The following is a 17,809-nucleotide window of genomic DNA, read 5'->3' on the forward strand; positions in this document are numbered from 1 at the left end:
GAAGTGGGTGTTAATGGACAGAGCAAGACCGGTGGTCTCCTCTGCTGATACTGACTGAAACCAGACTGGGGTCAAAAGGCATCTGTGTCTGGAGAATATCCTCCATGGGCTGGATTGTGGATAAAGGTTCTCTTGTGAAACTCTGCTATCACCGTGTGTGAGAGGAAATGTAATCGTCCTATCATGAGAATGTCTAGTGAATAAATATCAGACCAGCCGCTGCAGGTCTGGCGGTTTCCTCACCTAGACCAGCAACAGATAGAAGGCTGCATCAACCAAGAAGTTTTAGGCAGGATTAAATCAAGGTGTTTTGATGTAAAAAGTTCGAAACATTTGATTATGGAGGACATTCTACTACTATGTGATCTGTGTGGACAATAGATTGTCTGTGTGCTGCCCACCACACCCATTCTGTTCAAGAGTCTGTTCTTACTGGGACAGGCCATCATCCTGCAGGTCCGCACGAGTGGTGAGGAGGGCAGCCCAGAGCAGATCTCCCTGGCCATTGTTACCAGACGGCCGTTAGACGTCAACTTGCGACATAGTAACTCCCTGCGCTGGATCCCCAGACCGCAAGAAACTGAGCACTACAAAATTCAACAATGAGAAGGAAAGAATTAATAGTGATACAGAAGTATTTCCCAAAAAGTTTGTTAGTGTCTTAAAACTCCAGGGTTGTTTTTTTTTTTTTTTTTTTTTTTTGACATTGATATAATGTTGGAAGAAGACATGATGCTCCCTTACCCCTCTTCAAACCTTTTAACCTTTTCCATTGACTTATCTTGAAAAGCCTTTCTAGTCTGATATCAAATTCCCACAAGAGAGGGTCGAATTGTCCAGTCTCTTGATTTAAGATAATGCCATATTGATAGTACATGAATATGGGAAAACCTGTATTTCTTTTCCAGCAAGTATTGTGTTGAGGATGATGAATATATATATGTACACTTTTTTTATTGGTATTTTAAGAAATAATATGTGGACGACAGATGGCATTGACAAATGGGGGGTATCCCGAAGAGCCAGGAGACAAAAACACACATGCATCAATGATACACCGATGCTCACCTTGCCCCACTCTCCCCCTGCCAGGTAGGGCAAACAGTCAATGCTGTTGCAGACTCTACTAAAGGCAGGTTTGAGCCCTGAGCAGTCCCCGTCTCCCAGTCTGCTGTAGGCCCCTGTGGACAGGAGCTGCCGACAGTACACTTTGCGCACCTGCGAGCCACTGCCGCAGGACTGAGAGCACTAGAGTGACAGAGATGAGAAGGGTCAAAGGTCAGAGGCTACATACACAACATAATAAATTCACTCACAGAGTAACCTACCGGCTGCCAGGGTTCAGTTTCCCATGTTGGAGGACAATCCACCTGATTGCAGGTTTGAAGGATGGCCGGTTTGAATTCCTTGCATTGGTCGTCCGAAACAGTCAGGATATCTTGCTGATCGGCCAACAGCAGACGCATGCAAAACACACTCCTGGTCTGTATGCCTACACCACAAGATGAAGAGCAGCGGGTCCATGATGTCAGCTCCCATCTGGACAGGGGAATTAACGGAACATGTCAGATGGAAAGTAACATTTCAATGCAAATTGTAATCGGGGCTCTGGAAAGTTATCCTGTCTATACTGTCCATACTGTTTTGTGGATCTGGATACTGTCTATACTATCACCAGACTATTGAATCTATTCTAATCAGGCAATTTCTTTTTTACGTTTCGTTCGACTAATTTCAGAAAGCAATTTCAGGACCTTTGCCTCAATGAAAATGGCACAATTGCATGCAAAAGTGGAGAGACTTTAAGTAAGTCTCCTCGGCACCATACCAGAATTATTAAGGAAAAAGACTAAAAGTGATTTCATGAAATGTGAAACAGTATGGAATAAACGTATGGAAATTGTTTTACAAGTGTTATCATTATTCGAAAAACATAGACAGATGCCAAACTGCACACATGGTTACACATTTAATAACTTATACAATCAATTGTTATAGTTATTGCTATTCTGCCTCTGGTCATCTTCCATCAACTGTAGCTCATTTCACCAGTAGCATTGACTTTCTGGCTGAAAACACTTTTAATTTTTTTATCTAGTACTCGGGGTATTTCTGTTCTCTATTACGTTCCCCATGGGTAGAACAAGTAAAACATTTAAATGTTGCCGTCTCCTCCAGGTTTGCTCCTGCCAGCATTTCTTCTAGTATTCTTAGCCGCTAACTAACGAAACCATCTCCATCCAAAGATGCAAAGTGGTTTTCCTATTTGGGGTCCTAGCAATCAGGCCTCTTCGGTGTATAGTTTTCCCAAAAGCCTGTCAAGAAAATGAGTGGACTTTCCGTGGCCAAGGAGATGCAGTCTTTCAAGCTTGATCTTCAGGTTTCATGGGTGTAGTTCGGATGCAAGAGCTTCATCATGCATTCTCTGTAAGTAATTTTTTAAACCGTATCATATTTGGCTCAAAGAGCAAGACATACGGAAAGTGACGTCTAATCAGTGTGAGCTGAGATAAGGGCATGTAAAGGCACCGCTCTAAGTTGTTTTGCTGAAATTGTATTAAAGTTGAGTGATAGTTCTTTGGTCAGAGGCCGGAACACACAACATGGACAAATGATGACGCATAGCAGATTTACTGGCGATATCTCATCCCCCTGATATCTAAAACACTGATTCAGTTCTGAAGTTTAGTGGAGAGCGTCTTGCAAAAGCACAAAGTATTCCATGGTGAATGAAGGCGTCTTATAAGTTTATCATTGTGGTTCACAGTTTTAGACAATTCTATAGTCATCGTTATAGATTTGTCAAATATTAGATCGAATAAGACCAATGTGCCAGATTTTCCTAGTGAGAAATTCAATTACTTCAGCACTGGAAGAAGCTCAATGTTACAAAAGTCAGGACAGAAAAACAAGACGAAACAAATCAATAAAAAACTATTATAAAAGTCAGAGAAGTGAAGCCTATGATGAAGCTTAAGATGTATATCCTGCAAGAAATTCTTAGAGACTACTCAAATAATAGAGGATTTTATTCTAGTTGATATCAAATTATGTTTCCTTTGGATTTCTGAGTTTCTTCAAATTACATGCATTATTATGATTATTATTATTATCATTATTATTATTGTTGTTGTTGTTGTTGTTTTTGTTGTTGTTGCTGCTGTTGTTGTTGCTGTTGCTGTTGCTGTTGTTGTTATCGTTGCTGTTGTCTCTTATTAGGCAAATCTCCAATTAGACTTAGTCTCGGTGGGGGGGTCTCACCTTGGGGGGCATGCCTCTGGGTTACAGATACGCATCGTGTCCGGCAGCCTCCTGGATGAATGACACAGAGAGTCGTCCACCTCTATACCTCTTATTTTGTTAAGACACCTCACTAGTGCTCTCTGCTTTCCTGGGATGAGAACGAACAACACAACCAATTGGAACTTTAAAGAATGAGAGGCAGGACCAAACAGAGCTAGGATAGAATATTTCAGAATTCTCACCAGCGGCACACGTGGCTGAGCAGGCAGTGAAACCCCTGTACTCCCACTGAAACACTTCCTCTGGCTGATAGTGAGGACCGCCTCCTTCCTGAAGATCTGGGGTGACACTGTTGACACCGGTGCACGTCCCTTGCTTGCATGATCTCTCCAGCAGAGGTCTCTCCTCAGTGCACTCTTCCTCTGGAAGCTCAATCTCCTTCTTCGTGAACGGCAGCAGCACCTTGCAGTACACCTGTCGGCTTTGCTTACCAGGCCCACATGTCGTACTGCATGGTGACCATGGCCCAGGTACGAATCTGAAGACAGTGCAGAAGTCTTATGACCACATAATTTTTCTGTTGCGCTCCCACTGCTTGAGATCTTTAAAATGCATGCAAACCACCATATCTGACCGATCACCAACAGTTAAACATTGAAATAGGTATACAAAATTTAGATAAAGTTATCTTATTTTATCTAAAGGGTACAACAAGTGAAATTGCTGTGTTATACATATACATATTAAACATATTAAAATGAAACATTTTGAATTAGAGGGACCCAATACATCTGAACTCGTTTTCTCACTCCAGTCATTTCATCAAACAATTGATCTGTAACCTCAGCCTCAATTTCTTTTTCCCCTTCTAATTTGCCCCTTTGGTTTTTAGTTACGGGGCTCCTTCATAGTATTCAGCATATGCTGAGCGGGATGACAAATCTTTCCCTCCCTGAGTTCACTGCAGTTACAAGTCCAACCATTTCTAAAACCTCTTATGTATTCTACAGGTAGTGTGCGTTCAGTTCTACATCTAGCAGTCCCTGCACGTAAGTTATAGGAAGCGTAAAAACCTACTCCATTTAAAAATTTTGTACGGCTATTTATAAAAATTGTGGATCATAAATGTCTTAAACCAAATATGACCTTACCAAATATGTTGTTTTTCAGAAACCAGCATCAGATCCTGAATAAATAGTTTATGACCCAAATCAAAACACTATAATTCAAGACTACTGTGTTCATGAATAAAGAGGGCGTGAATTTATTCTACATATGGATATTTTTACTGTTGACTTTTTACTACCTTTCAATAAGTTTCAATAAGCATTGCTGTCCTGATAAACTGTTTCCTTTCCATTATTTTGAGCAATCCAATAGAGCTATATCCACTGGCTGTCTTGACATCCAGCATCAGTTTGTCAGTGATTTTGGTTGCAGTTCAGCCCAAACAGCATGAGCTGGTAAGGAACGTCAGAGGAGAGACAGACGGTGGACTGATCCTCTCCAGTCACTGCAGGTGAGGGCCAGCAGATTGTAAGACTGATACAGAAAGGGAGCTTCAGAAAGGATGACCCGCAGTTTTTCATCAAGTTAGATTTTGGACATGAGGAAGATTTTGAGGCTGCTGTGCAAAATATTTCATCCTGTTTTTTTATCTGTTTTGGCTCCAAAATATTTCATCCTGTTTTTTTATCGGTTTTGGCTCCTAAACTTGTTGATGAGGTAGAATTATTAGACACTTCAGTGTATTGTGTTTTTACCAGGTGTAACAGTGAACCAACTGAATTATTCCGACAGTGGTATCAACGCTAATCACAGAGAGAGAGGAATTTAGGGGTTCAGTTCAGTTTAAAAAATATTTCTATACTACATCTGCATCATAACATGGCCAAGATATTTATCATTAATTTCAGTATTCAGCATATGCATAAAGCATCACTAGAAAGATTCTTCTGTGTACCACCAGAGAGAGCTCATGTACCACCCGTGCACTAATACCCAAGTTTGAGAATGAGTGACATCTTTAAGGGTATCTGCCAACTTGGAAATGAATACATAAAAGTATAAGAGTTTTCTACATTTACACATATTATTATGGATAACATTGAGCAGAATTGTACTTTTACTGTCTATTAGTACTTGCACATAAGTAAGGGATCCTCAAAAACTGCTTATGAAGAAATAAACCTAAATAATTAATCTTACCCAATATCAGCTAAATAAGTATCCCATTTAATTTAGTATATGTGTGTTTTGTGTGAGGCCTGTTACATTGGATCCCTTCTTGCGCTTATACTTGTTAAAAAAACAACCCGTTTAATGGATGGGTATTAATTAATTTTGTCCAGGTAAAGCAACTGATGGTTAGCATTGAGCATTGGTTAGCATCGACAACAAAAGCCGTAAATTTATTTTTACTCTGTGCGACATGCAGAAATGATCATGCTGCATGGCTGCACAGACTTACAATTCTCAAGTTGATTTGAGTTTTGTGCATCAAAAACAACACTTCATTCCGTCTTCAGCACCAATACACAATTTCTTTAATCACGCAGGCACAGATCGGTGCGGATCCGGAGGAAATTGCCGGTGCCCTAATCCAATCCAGTGACTGCAGGTATTGTAGCCCTACTTGAATGACTGATGCAGAAAATTAGCGGTGAAGAGGACAAACCCTAGTATTCAAAAGTTGAAAAAAAGCCATATCGGAAAAAATAAATCTGAAAGTCACATTTTTTTTGTGTTTTCCTCAGCAGTGAATACGTTGGTGCAACGATTAACAGTGGTGAAACATCTCAGTTCGTGGTGTTAGTCTGCTGGTGCAATAATGAAAATCATTTTCAAATATAATATAGTTTTATTTTTCATCAAAGCAAACTTTTGACATCGTGAGGTCAGACTCTACTGACATATTGCGCCAAAAATCAAGTTCTCTTTGATCAAGGATAGAATTAAACAAGGTTTTGGGTGCTCAGGTAAGGTAATATCATAAGACAGCTCAATGAGTTCTGATTTCATCTGGTGTAACAACGTGAATTTTTAAGATTCAGTTATTTTTTTCCCAACTGAAATAAGTTTTGTAAAGGTCTCCGACGCTGTAGCCAAGGAAAAGGGATGTGTGAGGAGCGAAAGCGTTGGAGACTTATCATCTTTGACCACCAAAACTTTGATACAGAGATTCAGATATGGTTGAAGAAAAATGCAATGCATGGTTGACTATGCTCAGGACGTGCGAGAGCACAACACTCCTGAAATTCCAAACTGCCTCCCTCTGGAGCAAAAAGCAAGGAGCCAGGAGTGGATAGGACCATTTTCAGCAGCCTGTGAGCAGTCAGTGGCCGGTAGTTTTCAGCTTGCGATTGTTATGTGTGATTTTCGGTGCTTGAATGGCTATTATTTCATACAGAAACACACAAATCGCAGTTAATTGGTTTGCTGTTATTCAGCAGGGTATCATAATAACCAAAATCTTCACAGAAAAAAAAAAGCCTTTTATAAGCTCTCTCAAGTGTCAACAATGTTTTTAATTTATCATCAGCAGTACCTCTAGACAATACTCATGACATCTGAACAAAATTCATGGTCATGAAGGATTAACCAGAGCCATTTATCTGGAGGATGTAAAAGTTGAAACGGTAAAGGTAACGTCTATAATTGTCGTGACAACTTCAAACTTTCTCCTTTGAAGCAATTTGCTCTCTAAGCCTGCACTTTGCATGAACACACACCTGCCTTGCCTGCCCCATGATGCTCACCAGCTAAATGTCTTGTGCTGATCAAATAAGAAAATAAGTGAATAATGTAGCTGCCCAAACCTTAAATACTACGTAGTAGGCACTACTTTATTACAAATCCAGATCATCACACAACAAAAAAACAACTGTATCGTTACTTGCAGATGACAAAGTGACAACTAATTTAGAATAGTTAATAAATAAAATGACTCAAACACATTATAGTCTCTGATTATGCCAACATTTATACCACTCTGCTAAATGAAACTGCAATTTGCAACAGTTTAAACCATTTAAGCTAGAAGGTGAGGAAACTCTGCAGCTTCACATTTTCTAACTACAGTTGGAGCATCTGGTGTTTCTAAAGAGATACTGCATTAATCATCCACTGTGCCAGCTGAAGGCGCAGACTCTGAACACTCTAATCTCTAACAGAGTTAAAGTACAATGAATTTGATGTAGTGAGACTTGATGAGTAAGTTACATGCCAGCACTCAGCATAACCCCAAAAGACTGTTTTCAGCATCTCCTGAAAGTAAAGCCTTGCAAGGACATCTTCTTCTTTTATTGACTGGTTATAGTATATTACTGGTCAGAGCCTGTTTTTAGATATCCATTTATGGTATTTCTAACATTCAAATTCTAAAACTTTGTTTCTCAAACATCATCTGCTATGATGCCTGCAATGAAGCCTGTTCCATAGAGCTTTTGTGCAATTGTACTTAATCCTACATGGATACAAACAATTACCTTATTCATTTGTCAAACAAAATGTGTGTACTTATTGCTTTCAATCGCACTATATTGGGCTCCGAAAAAAAAAAAACAAGAAAAAAGTAAATAACTTTTCATTTCATCTTAAATCCTCATGTCCACATGTTACTGCAATTGTAACACCAGGCTGGGCGTCCAACATGTTAGTGAAAAAGTGATTAAAAGCCAGCAGGTGAGATAGTCTGTAGTAAGCACCTCCTCACAGAAGAACAAACCTGGTACATAAAAAAGTCATTGGACTTAAATACAAGTTGAACTAATTCCACAGCAAGAGGCAGGTGTGATGTGCAGGTGTGTGAGGCCAAAGCAGGTGATGACAATGCAAAAGAAGAAAAGCATTACTAATAAAGACAGATGGCATCCAAGATGATCCAAAACTAAAGATAATGTGGTTTTCTTGTTTGCAATATTGTCCCCAGACTTTTTCCTGTGAGGACCTAATAACTTTTCCCTTTTCTGACTGGGGGCCGGGCCAGTTTGTAACAAAAAGTGTGACTATCGCAGAGGTGTCTGAACGTCAACATTTATTGTTTCCTAGAAAACCACATATAAACCATAAATTAACCGTGTCTGGGATCTTGACAGGAAAAAAAAAAAAAATCAGAACTCGGAAAATAAATAATAACATTATTAATAAATAATGTCTTTGTCTCATCTCTTGACAGGTGAGACAAACAGCCTTTTCTTTGAATTGAACAAAAAAAAATAATAGTTTGTCCACTGCAGGTTAAATACAAATACCCTGCATTCTGAATCTATTTTTCTCTTACCTAATCTTTTCACCATTATTCCGTGTTATTTGACAGGGGTGTGTCCAGGATTTTTTTTTTTGAGGGAGGGGTTTCAGATAAGGCACAGACTGTTGAAGGGTAGAGTAGAATATTACATTCTATGTCTGTACAAGTCACGTTTACGTGGCCAGAATGAAAAAAAAAAATCATAATGCATTTCTGGTATTGTTCAGGGGCCAGGCAAAATGTGGAGGTGGGCCACATCCGGCCCCCGGGCCGTAGTTTGGGGACCACTGCTGTAGAGTGGGTCATTCTGGTTTCCAACAGCAGACACAGCCACTGTGTAACAATCTAGTCCAAACTCATAAACTCAAATATCCAAATGACAGCCTATTTTGCTCATTCTAAATCTAAACCATGGAGCTGAGCGGGGACTTGAATAAACAGGGTTTTGTTGTATTTTTGCAATGTGAACACATATCAGCTGTGTGGATCCTTGGGGTCTTGCTTTAATCCAGCAGCTCAGAGAAACATGTTTTCATTTCTGCTGGCCCAAATTCTCATGTTCCTGTGGCTGGAGGCTGAAATACAGCCTGGTGGAGCAGACACTAAGTGCTACATGTAGCTGCGTCTGTGGCAAAACATGACCTTAATGACCTGCATCAGCCCACATGGAGTACTCCTTTTCAGTGTCCCGATGACCTGCAAGTATTTATTCCATTTAAAGAGGCGGGGCACATACTGGGACTTGCTGAATGCGGCTGCTGAGCATCATCTGCTCACATTCAGTTTTTGCTTCCCTGAAGAGGGAAAGAGGCTCCTGCTCACCCGAGATGGTAAAACTCTCAATGTGATTCAAAAATAAAAGACTATGAAAAAAAAACTTTCTAATTCTGGAATGTCTACATGCTGGAGCTGCGTCATTTATGAGTATCCTACTTATCCTCTCAGCAGAGCATGCTTTCTAGCAAAGAAGTGGTTAAGGCCGTGAATGATTGAACATTAATTTGCAGCTCAGTCATTGATTATTTATAAATAAAGGAGGCCTATCCCCACTGTCACTGGACGAGAAGCAGGGTTAACCCCAGATCAGTCACCACTTGACCACAGGGCACTTATAGAGACATGCAATCCTTCACTCTCAAATTCACATGCCTGGGAAATATCGGGTCTCCAATGAACCCGGGGAGGGAACCGCAGAACTTAGAGGAAATCCACAGACATCAGGGAAACATGCAAAAACTCCACACAGAAAGGCCCAATTTTGGAATCGAACCAGGGATGTTCTTGCTGTGATGAGGAAGTGCTAATCACCGCTTCGAAGCTTCATTTGGAAGACAGTTTTAATGGGAACTTTATCAGGCTGTATTATTCAACCAAATCTTACTTCAATTACGGCTTACTATCACAACCATGTTTCAATCCAGTGACATGAGTAAAAGTACTGGCAAACAAAGCAACTGAACAACATACCAAAACTAGATTCAGTTTAGTAGCTTTTTGCCATTTAATGGCATTGCAGAAACCAAAGCTATGCTGATGCAATGGAAGTGGATATCTGGAAAGGCTGTGAAAAGGCTATATAGTTCATTATGTTTGGCACTATATCTTTTAATGAAATCCAATCTTTCCAGAGATCACATACTGTATAACTGAATAGACACAATTTTTCACTTTTGGAGGTGCATGTCTGTGTGTATGGGGGTCTTTACTTACGTGGGGTCTTCTGTGGCTGTGTGGTGCTCCTCAAATTCATGTGCCTGTTTCAACCAGGGCACTCTTGCCTCCACTGGCAGAGGCTCTAAAAAACAAAAGGAACAGCGAGGGATACTATTTTCACTGATCCGGACCATCAAAACAAGATGAGAGCTGCCTTTGAGACGGTAAAAGTTCAGTGAAAAATGGATAGATGTTTCTTAACTCAAACTGTTGTGGAAAATAAAGATAGGAACATTTTTCCTTTTTCCTTGATGTGAGCATTATATGTGCGTGGCTTGTCATGAACAACAAGACTCACACAGTCCTTTACGAAAGGACAGATAGTGTTTCTACAACAGATAAGTGGTACCCTGAGGACACGGGTAGACATGCATCTCAATCCAGGTGTAAACAGGGAATTTCTTTAGTAGAACCGGCCAGTACATCCATTTATCTATTAAGGTTTTCATCTGGAGAAAAAGTAAAGAATACCTGATGGACACATCAAACCCTTTGCCAGATAGATGCATTTCAACACTCCCTTCCGTTACAATATTTCTTTAAAAGTAATTTGTATGTTTCCAATAACAATGAGAAATCATGTTTAAATGATTGTCTTGTTCGTAATCTCAGTGTTTTTTTTTCCCTGTTGGTGTACAGTCCTAATTCATCCATCATGGAACATGAATGTGTGAATTTTTCCCTGTGGGACTCACAAAACAATTTAAAACGGATTCAGCAGGAGTGGATATATTGCTTTTTTTTTATTCCGTGTAATCCTCTAATGCATCACTATGCAATGTAACTGTGGTAAGCTTTGCTTGTGTTAAAAACCCATAGAAACCAAATATATTGATAAGGACGAGCCAGAGACATCTGCTTTCCTCACTTTCTCCCAATTGCAGTTCTCCAGATTATGTTTATTTTCCGAGCTAAAGTGGTGCCGGCTGGTCTACACAAAATAATGTCGATGAAAAACTGCATCCATTATTTACAGTGCTGTGTTGTGTTTATCAGACTCAGACTGCTTCGGCTGCAGTTGCTTTCAACACAACAGAAAATCAGAAAATGCCGGGATGGTATGAAAAATATGATGAGATTGAAATTTATCATTTAAAGATATAAAGAAGGAGGTATATAAAAGCTGATGGTGTGAACAAAAGTTGTTTGTTTTTCTTTTTTTTCTGGGCTTCTTCATCGCATTCACAAATATATCTCAGTTGGGCCTAAGTTGCTCTCTAAAAATAGGTTGGAGTAAAATGTTTTGGGAGGACATCGACTGAAGATACAACAGGTTTTAATATTTTCAGTGTATTTTTGTTGCATTTGTCTCTTTAGTCTGGCCTCAAGACCTAGTTTGACAGACTAAAATGTGGAATCCAAATTTCAAGGCCAAGTTGACTGACTCATGATAATTTCAGGACATTGAAATAAAAATTTGTTTCAGGCAAAAAAACACAGCAACTCCAATTACATGGTTCAAATTTGCAGTCCTTCACTAACAGTGCTGTGTTTTAACCAAAGTCTCCAATAAGAAAGTCAGTTGTCTTGCCTCTTAAGAGACAAATACAGTGCAGGAATCAGATTATCGGTGAATGATGTTTTTTGTTTGGACAATAACAAAAAATCTACTTGGAACAGGATCAGTCTTCAGTCTTCAGTGTTTGTAAATCTCAAAGGCTGGATGGGATAAATCTAAGGCTGTGCTGCCACATTAACTACAGGAAGGTAGAATATTTTGTTGGGTCTATGTGTGAGAGTGTGTGTGTGTGTGTGTGTGTGTGTGTGTGTGCGTGTGTACAGGCATGTGTATGTGTGTAAACATGCCCCAAAGATATAAAGTACATGCCACTGACTTTAAGGCACATATGAGTGCAGGGTCTTGATTGCCACATTTTGCATTTTCAAAATATGCCGACCATGTATCTGCAGGCCATCCACACACACACACACACACACACACACACACACACACACACACACACCGACACACACACACACATACAATAATACAATGTACAGTATAGTCTTAATCTTTCTTTAGAGGGGCGGAACACTGATTTTTGAAATCACACTTCAGCTTAGACTGGGCACATGCAAACTTGTGGTGGAACGCTATTAACTCTTGTACAGTTTTCAACTGATTATTGATTATTTATTCATTGGATTTTGGAGTCATCTGTGCACAAGGGAAGGCAAAAAGGTTTGCAAACCAAACATTGTTAATTTAGTGCAAGCAGAGAGTTTTTTATTCCAGGTAACACCGTCCACAATAATGAACTGATAAGATAAAGTACAGATCAAGAGAACAATTAATTCTGTTATGTACAAAAAGAATATTGGTTTTGGCCTCTTTTTCACCTAACATGCAAACACACACACACACACACACACACACACACACACACACACACACACACACACACACACACACACACACACACACACACACACACAAAGACATGCACAGAGGTGTCTTACCTCTGGGCTTGTGGCAGGTGACGGGGACAACACAGTCTTCTTTAACGTGAGGTTTGAGAGCTGCATCACAGCCTCCAATGTGCTGGCCACGATGGTCGATGCAGAGAACCACACGGTAACGCAAGCCTTGGCCACATGTAACCGTGCACTGAAATCAGAATGCAATACCCATTACACACGTTGAACTCGACTGGGCAAACAGTTGAATATAATTCTAAGAGTCAAACATTTGCTTAACTTCAGTTGGGTTTCATCTATGACTGACTGACCTGTGACCATTCCATGGCAACCCACTGGGGGCAAGGGAATATGTTGCATATCTGTCGGGTGACAGGTCGGGGAGAGTGGGTGCACTTCCACTCTTCAACCTGGGATAACTGTCCATGGGTGTCCTCCACACACACTATGCTGCGATCCTGCCAACCACCAGCTTCGCCACAAGTGACCGAGCACTGGGTCCAAGGGCCCTGCTCCCAGCTGTACACACACACACACACACACACACACACACCACAGCAGGCCAGCGGATTATGGAAAACAGGGTATTATATCATGAATTTTGCAGACCGAAATGTTCATGGGAGATAGAGGTGATATGAGTATATGAGGCCCAATGATGATCAAACAGGATTGTTGATAATGCTGGTCTATCTACTGCTATGTGTTCTGATAAAAGCAAGAGGCACAGTAATACAGTAACACAGTAATTTCATGTGCTGGTAATGGTCAAGCTATTTCCAAGAATCCATAAAGTCTGCCTCTTTATGCATAAAAAAAATGACAGAAACAACACAGAACTTTGTAGGCACATACGCACATCCGTGCATGTGAAAATTCTATGTCTGCTGAGGATTTTCATTTATTCATTCATTTATTCATTATTTATTTTTTGGGCAAATCTAAATCTGGGGTTAGAGTCAGTGGGAGCAGTGCTATCAAAAGGTAAAATATCTTTAAAAAGGATACAGACAGATGTTTAATTGATAGATCCCATGTTACTGCTGAACTAGAAACAAACCCTTATCCTATCCAAATATCAAAAGTATAAGTCTGGAATACAGAATGAGAAATCACCAAAAATGAAGACAAAAGTTAGTTTGTACATGTGGTGGAAAAAAGGTTTGATACTTACCGGTAACTGATATGTATTACTTCTCAAATAATTTAACATATCCACCGTATTATTAAAGAATCAATATCTATCTCACTAGAATATCTGTGTTATTTTTTTCTTAGGGTTTGTAGATACCTATTGTCGTATCTTTTCCAAAAAAAAGCTATGTAACCAGGAGCGTCACCAAGTACAAAAAAAGAATATATACTAATAACAGATCACAAGAGCGGTCGAGGGAAGGGAGCTGATTGGAAAGATATACTGCGGGGGTTACTCACCGAGGCAAAGGTTGAAAGTGATCATATGACATCACCTCTTTAAATCCATCACTGGAAACACAATATCACAAAATATCAACTTCAGCTGTCTCTCTCTGAAAGTTATATGAATCAAGAAAAAGTGTATCATATGAGGTCAAGACCAGTAAGATACTGTTAACACGAGTATGTGTGATTACGGCAAATAACTTCTCAGGGTAAAAAAATCCTCTCATACTGATCACACAAATAGCAACCGTCATTCAAGCTGAGATTATCATGTAAATAGCAAATCTGGAAAAAGGTTTGACATTCCTCAGTATGTATTTAAAGTGAGACAAGCCAAAACATAATAGCCACTTTAGATTTGAAGGAAAAAAGGTTTTACTCTATTCAAGAACCTGCAGATGAATAAAACAACAATTTCAATGTTGTATTTTAAAGCAATAGTCTTTATAAGTTTGATTAAGAGTTTATCATATTATTCCTGAAATGTCAAATGTGTTCTGAAAGGATTCTCACCTGTCTGGGCAGGGGTCCATATTGCACTCCTTGAGTTTGGGTTTGGGTTTCAAGTTTTCAGGATAGCTTTTGCAGAAATGCTCAGCCACGGTCTGGTTTGATCTCAGGTCCGTACATTCTGCAGAGTTCAGCTGATAGCCTGCAGGAGAGTGAAAGACAGAGTGCTATGACATACAAATGACAAGCAAAAAAAAAAATCTCATTATCAATGTGCATTGACTGACTGTCACCTCACCTCCTCCGCAGGTAACAGAGCAAGGGAAGAAGTCAGTCTCTCTCCACTGGTACCTGATTGGCTGATAGTAGAAAAACTGCACTGCTGTGTCCTTAGGTCCCCCATTTTTCATCTAGTAGAGAAAATGAGAGGACAGAACAACAGAACACAGTTATGAAAGGAGAAGGTGTCTACTGTCGTGAATATGACAAAGGTTTATAAAGAGGCACTTCACCGATTTGGTAATAAAATAGAATTTCAGGGAAGTTTTATTTGGCCATTGAAAGGGGATTTGTTTCAAATTGACAAAATCTATATCTTGAACAAAATTCATGTCACAAAGTAGGTGGGATGTTGAGAAAGCTCATTTAACCTGCCAGGACTTTACAACAAATATGATGTTAAGATCGTTTTTTTTTGGTTGTAGGAAAAAGCCTCCTTTTATCCATTGTGCAGTGAGAGAAATAGTAAAGTAATAAAAAAAAAAAAAAATCAACAAAACAAGGAACAAATTACCTGCTCATGTGGTCTACAGTTAAATACATTGCACAGGAAATTCACATTAGTGTTTTTATTTTTTTCCTTGTTTGTTTTTTGCATATTAGGTAGTTTCTTGGCTCTGTGTGAAATGACTTCTTATACAGTGAAGCAGATATTTAAAAAATATTTAAAATATGTACCATTCATTTTTAAAATAATGTGATTTCTGTTTTTGGACAGAACAATAATCCATCAACTGGTACTCACACAATGCTATGGCATATGGCGTCCACTTTTAGTTAATGCTCCCATCTAGGCCAATTACTATGTCAAGTACTATGGTCAATTGATATTTATATAGATGGATCCTGCAGCTACCGAGTGGGACAAACACAAGGAAAATACACACACACACACACACACACACACACACACACACACACATACACACACACACACACACACAGGTATGTATGTACATGCCTCAAAGCAAGAGGGTCCCTGGTTAAATTCTGACAGCAGGCCATTTTGTGTGGCGTTTGCATGTATTGCCCGTGACGCCATGGAATTCCTCCGGGTTCTCCAGTTTCCTCCCACAGCCTAAAAACATGCAGTCGGTTTGCTAGAATCGCCCACATGTATGAACAGGAGATTTAAAGTTTTGTTTGCAATACAGTGTGTAGCCCTGTGATCTACCTGTCTAAAGTGAACCCCGCTTAATGCCCAATGACAGCTGGGACAGGCTTCAGCATCCCTAAGATATTCAGTATATGGCCAAAAGCATTCACTCACCCATCCAAATAATCGTAATCAGGTGTTCCAATCATGGCCCCAGGTGTAAAAAATCAAGCAACCCAGCATGCAGACTATTTTTATAAACGTTTGCGAAAAAATGGGTCACTGTCAGGTGCTCAGTTAATACAACTGTGATAGGATGCCACCTGTGCAACAAATCCAGGCATGAAATTTCCTTGCTCCTTGATATTCCACAGTCAACTGTAAGCTGTATTATAAGAAAATGGAAGTGTTTGGGAACAACTGCAACTCTGCCACAAAGTGGTAGGCCACATAAACTGACAGAGCGGGGTCAGTGGATGCTGAGGAGCATAGTGCAGGAGGACGCCAACTTTCTGCAGAGACAATCACTAGAGACCTCCAAACTTCATGCGGTCTTCAGATTAGCTCAAGAACAGTGTGCAGAGAGCTTTATGGGTTTCCATGGCTGAGCAGCTGCATCCAAGCACACCACCACTGGAATCTATAGCAGTGGAGATACGTTCTCTTGAGTGACAAATTGCGCTTCTCAATCTGGCTATCTGATGGACGAGTCTGGGTTCAGTGGTTGCCAGGACAATGGTACCTGTCTAACTGCATTGTGCCAGGTGTGAAGTTTGGTGGAGGGGGGATAATGGTGTGGGGTAGTTTTTCAGGCCCCTTAGTTGGCCCCTTAGTTCTGGTGAAAGTAACTCTGAAAGCTACCAAGACATTTTGGACAATTCCATGCTCCAGTTTGGAACAGTTTGGAGCAGTTCCCTTGATTTTCCAACATGACTGTGCACCAGTGCACAAAGCAAGGTCAATAAAAACATGGATGACAGAGTCTGGTGTGGATGAACTTAACTGGCCTGCACAGAGTCCTGACCTCAACCCAGTAGAATACCTTTAGGATGAAATAGAGCAGACTGAGAGCTAGACCTTCCTGTCCAACATCCGTTTGTGACCTCACAAATGATCTTCTGGAAAAATTGTCAAAAATTTCCTTAAATACTCTCCTGAACCTTGTGGACAGCCTTCTCAGAAGAGTTGAAGCTATTATAGCTACAAAGGGTAGAACGACATCAAATTGAACCTTATGGATCAGTAATATGTCACTTAAGTTCATATGCGAGGCAGGTCAGCGAATACTTTAGGCCATATAGTGTAGATAATGAATACTATATATATATATATATATATATATAGAGAGAGAGAGAGAGATAAAATTAATGAATATCCACACACACACACTTAACTTTGATTTTTAACTATACCTTTTTACATCTCTTGTTATTATGATGTACTTTATCACCCTAAGTGTTAAGCAGCCATTTGGCTAAAGCCCTAATATTCTCAGTGCTCAGTCTAATGCAGCCTAAGGGCAGCACTGGCTGGTGTCTCCCTGAGCCAGCCTCGGGGGGGCACAGGGCAGTGTCTGCTTGAGCCACTCCCAAGCCTGGATAAATGCTGGGGGTTGCATCAGGAAGCGCATCTGGCATAAAATTTTTGCCAAAACCAAACATGTGAATCATCCATAATAGTCGAGGCCCAGATTAACAATGACCGCCATTGGTACCAATGACCTACAGGGAACTAATGGAAACTTGGCTACTGTAGGTCAAAGAAGGACAGGAGGAAGGCGTGTTCAGAAGCAGAGAGCGAAGAAGAAAGGCAAGAATCTGGGACTGAGAGTAGGGACTTTGAATTTTGGGACTATGACGGGAAAAAGTTGAGAGTTGGTCGACATGATGCGGAGAAAGAAGGATGGATAAACTGTGTGTCCAAGAGACCAGGTGGAAAGG

At 40.1% G+C, this 17,809-nt stretch overlaps 1 protein-coding gene across 3 annotated transcripts in view; it reads right to left on the reverse strand.

The window, feature by feature from the left end:
• adamtsl3 (ADAMTS-like 3) overlaps nucleotides 1-17,809 on the reverse strand; it is a 141,255-nt gene that overhangs the window by 17,141 nt on the left and 106,305 nt on the right. For all 3 annotated transcript variants that reach the window (XM_086143806.1, XM_086143807.1, XM_086143805.1), the window contains exons 9-19: nucleotides 14,793-14,904; nucleotides 14,558-14,696; nucleotides 14,057-14,107; nucleotides 12,934-13,141; nucleotides 12,665-12,812; nucleotides 10,202-10,286; nucleotides 3,486-3,781; nucleotides 3,262-3,391; nucleotides 1,329-1,539; nucleotides 1,069-1,248; nucleotides 434-587 (exon numbers count right to left, since the gene is read on the reverse strand). In XM_086143806.1, the coding sequence (XP_085999932.1) occupies nucleotides 434-587; nucleotides 1,069-1,248; nucleotides 1,329-1,539; nucleotides 3,262-3,391; nucleotides 3,486-3,781; nucleotides 10,202-10,286; nucleotides 12,665-12,812; nucleotides 12,934-13,141; nucleotides 14,057-14,107; nucleotides 14,558-14,696; nucleotides 14,793-14,904 (1,714 nt within the window). The remainder of the gene's footprint in view (nucleotides 1-433; nucleotides 588-1,068; nucleotides 1,249-1,328; nucleotides 1,540-3,261; nucleotides 3,392-3,485; nucleotides 3,782-10,201; nucleotides 10,287-12,664; nucleotides 12,813-12,933; nucleotides 13,142-14,056; nucleotides 14,108-14,557; nucleotides 14,697-14,792; nucleotides 14,905-17,809) is intronic.

This window comes from Fistularia commersonii, chromosome 3 (genome assembly GCF_037954325.1).
Source record: "Fistularia commersonii isolate RoL2024-O1a breed Wild chromosome 3, RoL_Fcom_v1.0, whole genome shotgun sequence".
In the NCBI taxonomy this organism is placed as follows: domain Eukaryota; kingdom Metazoa; phylum Chordata; class Actinopteri; order Syngnathiformes; family Fistulariidae; genus Fistularia; species Fistularia commersonii.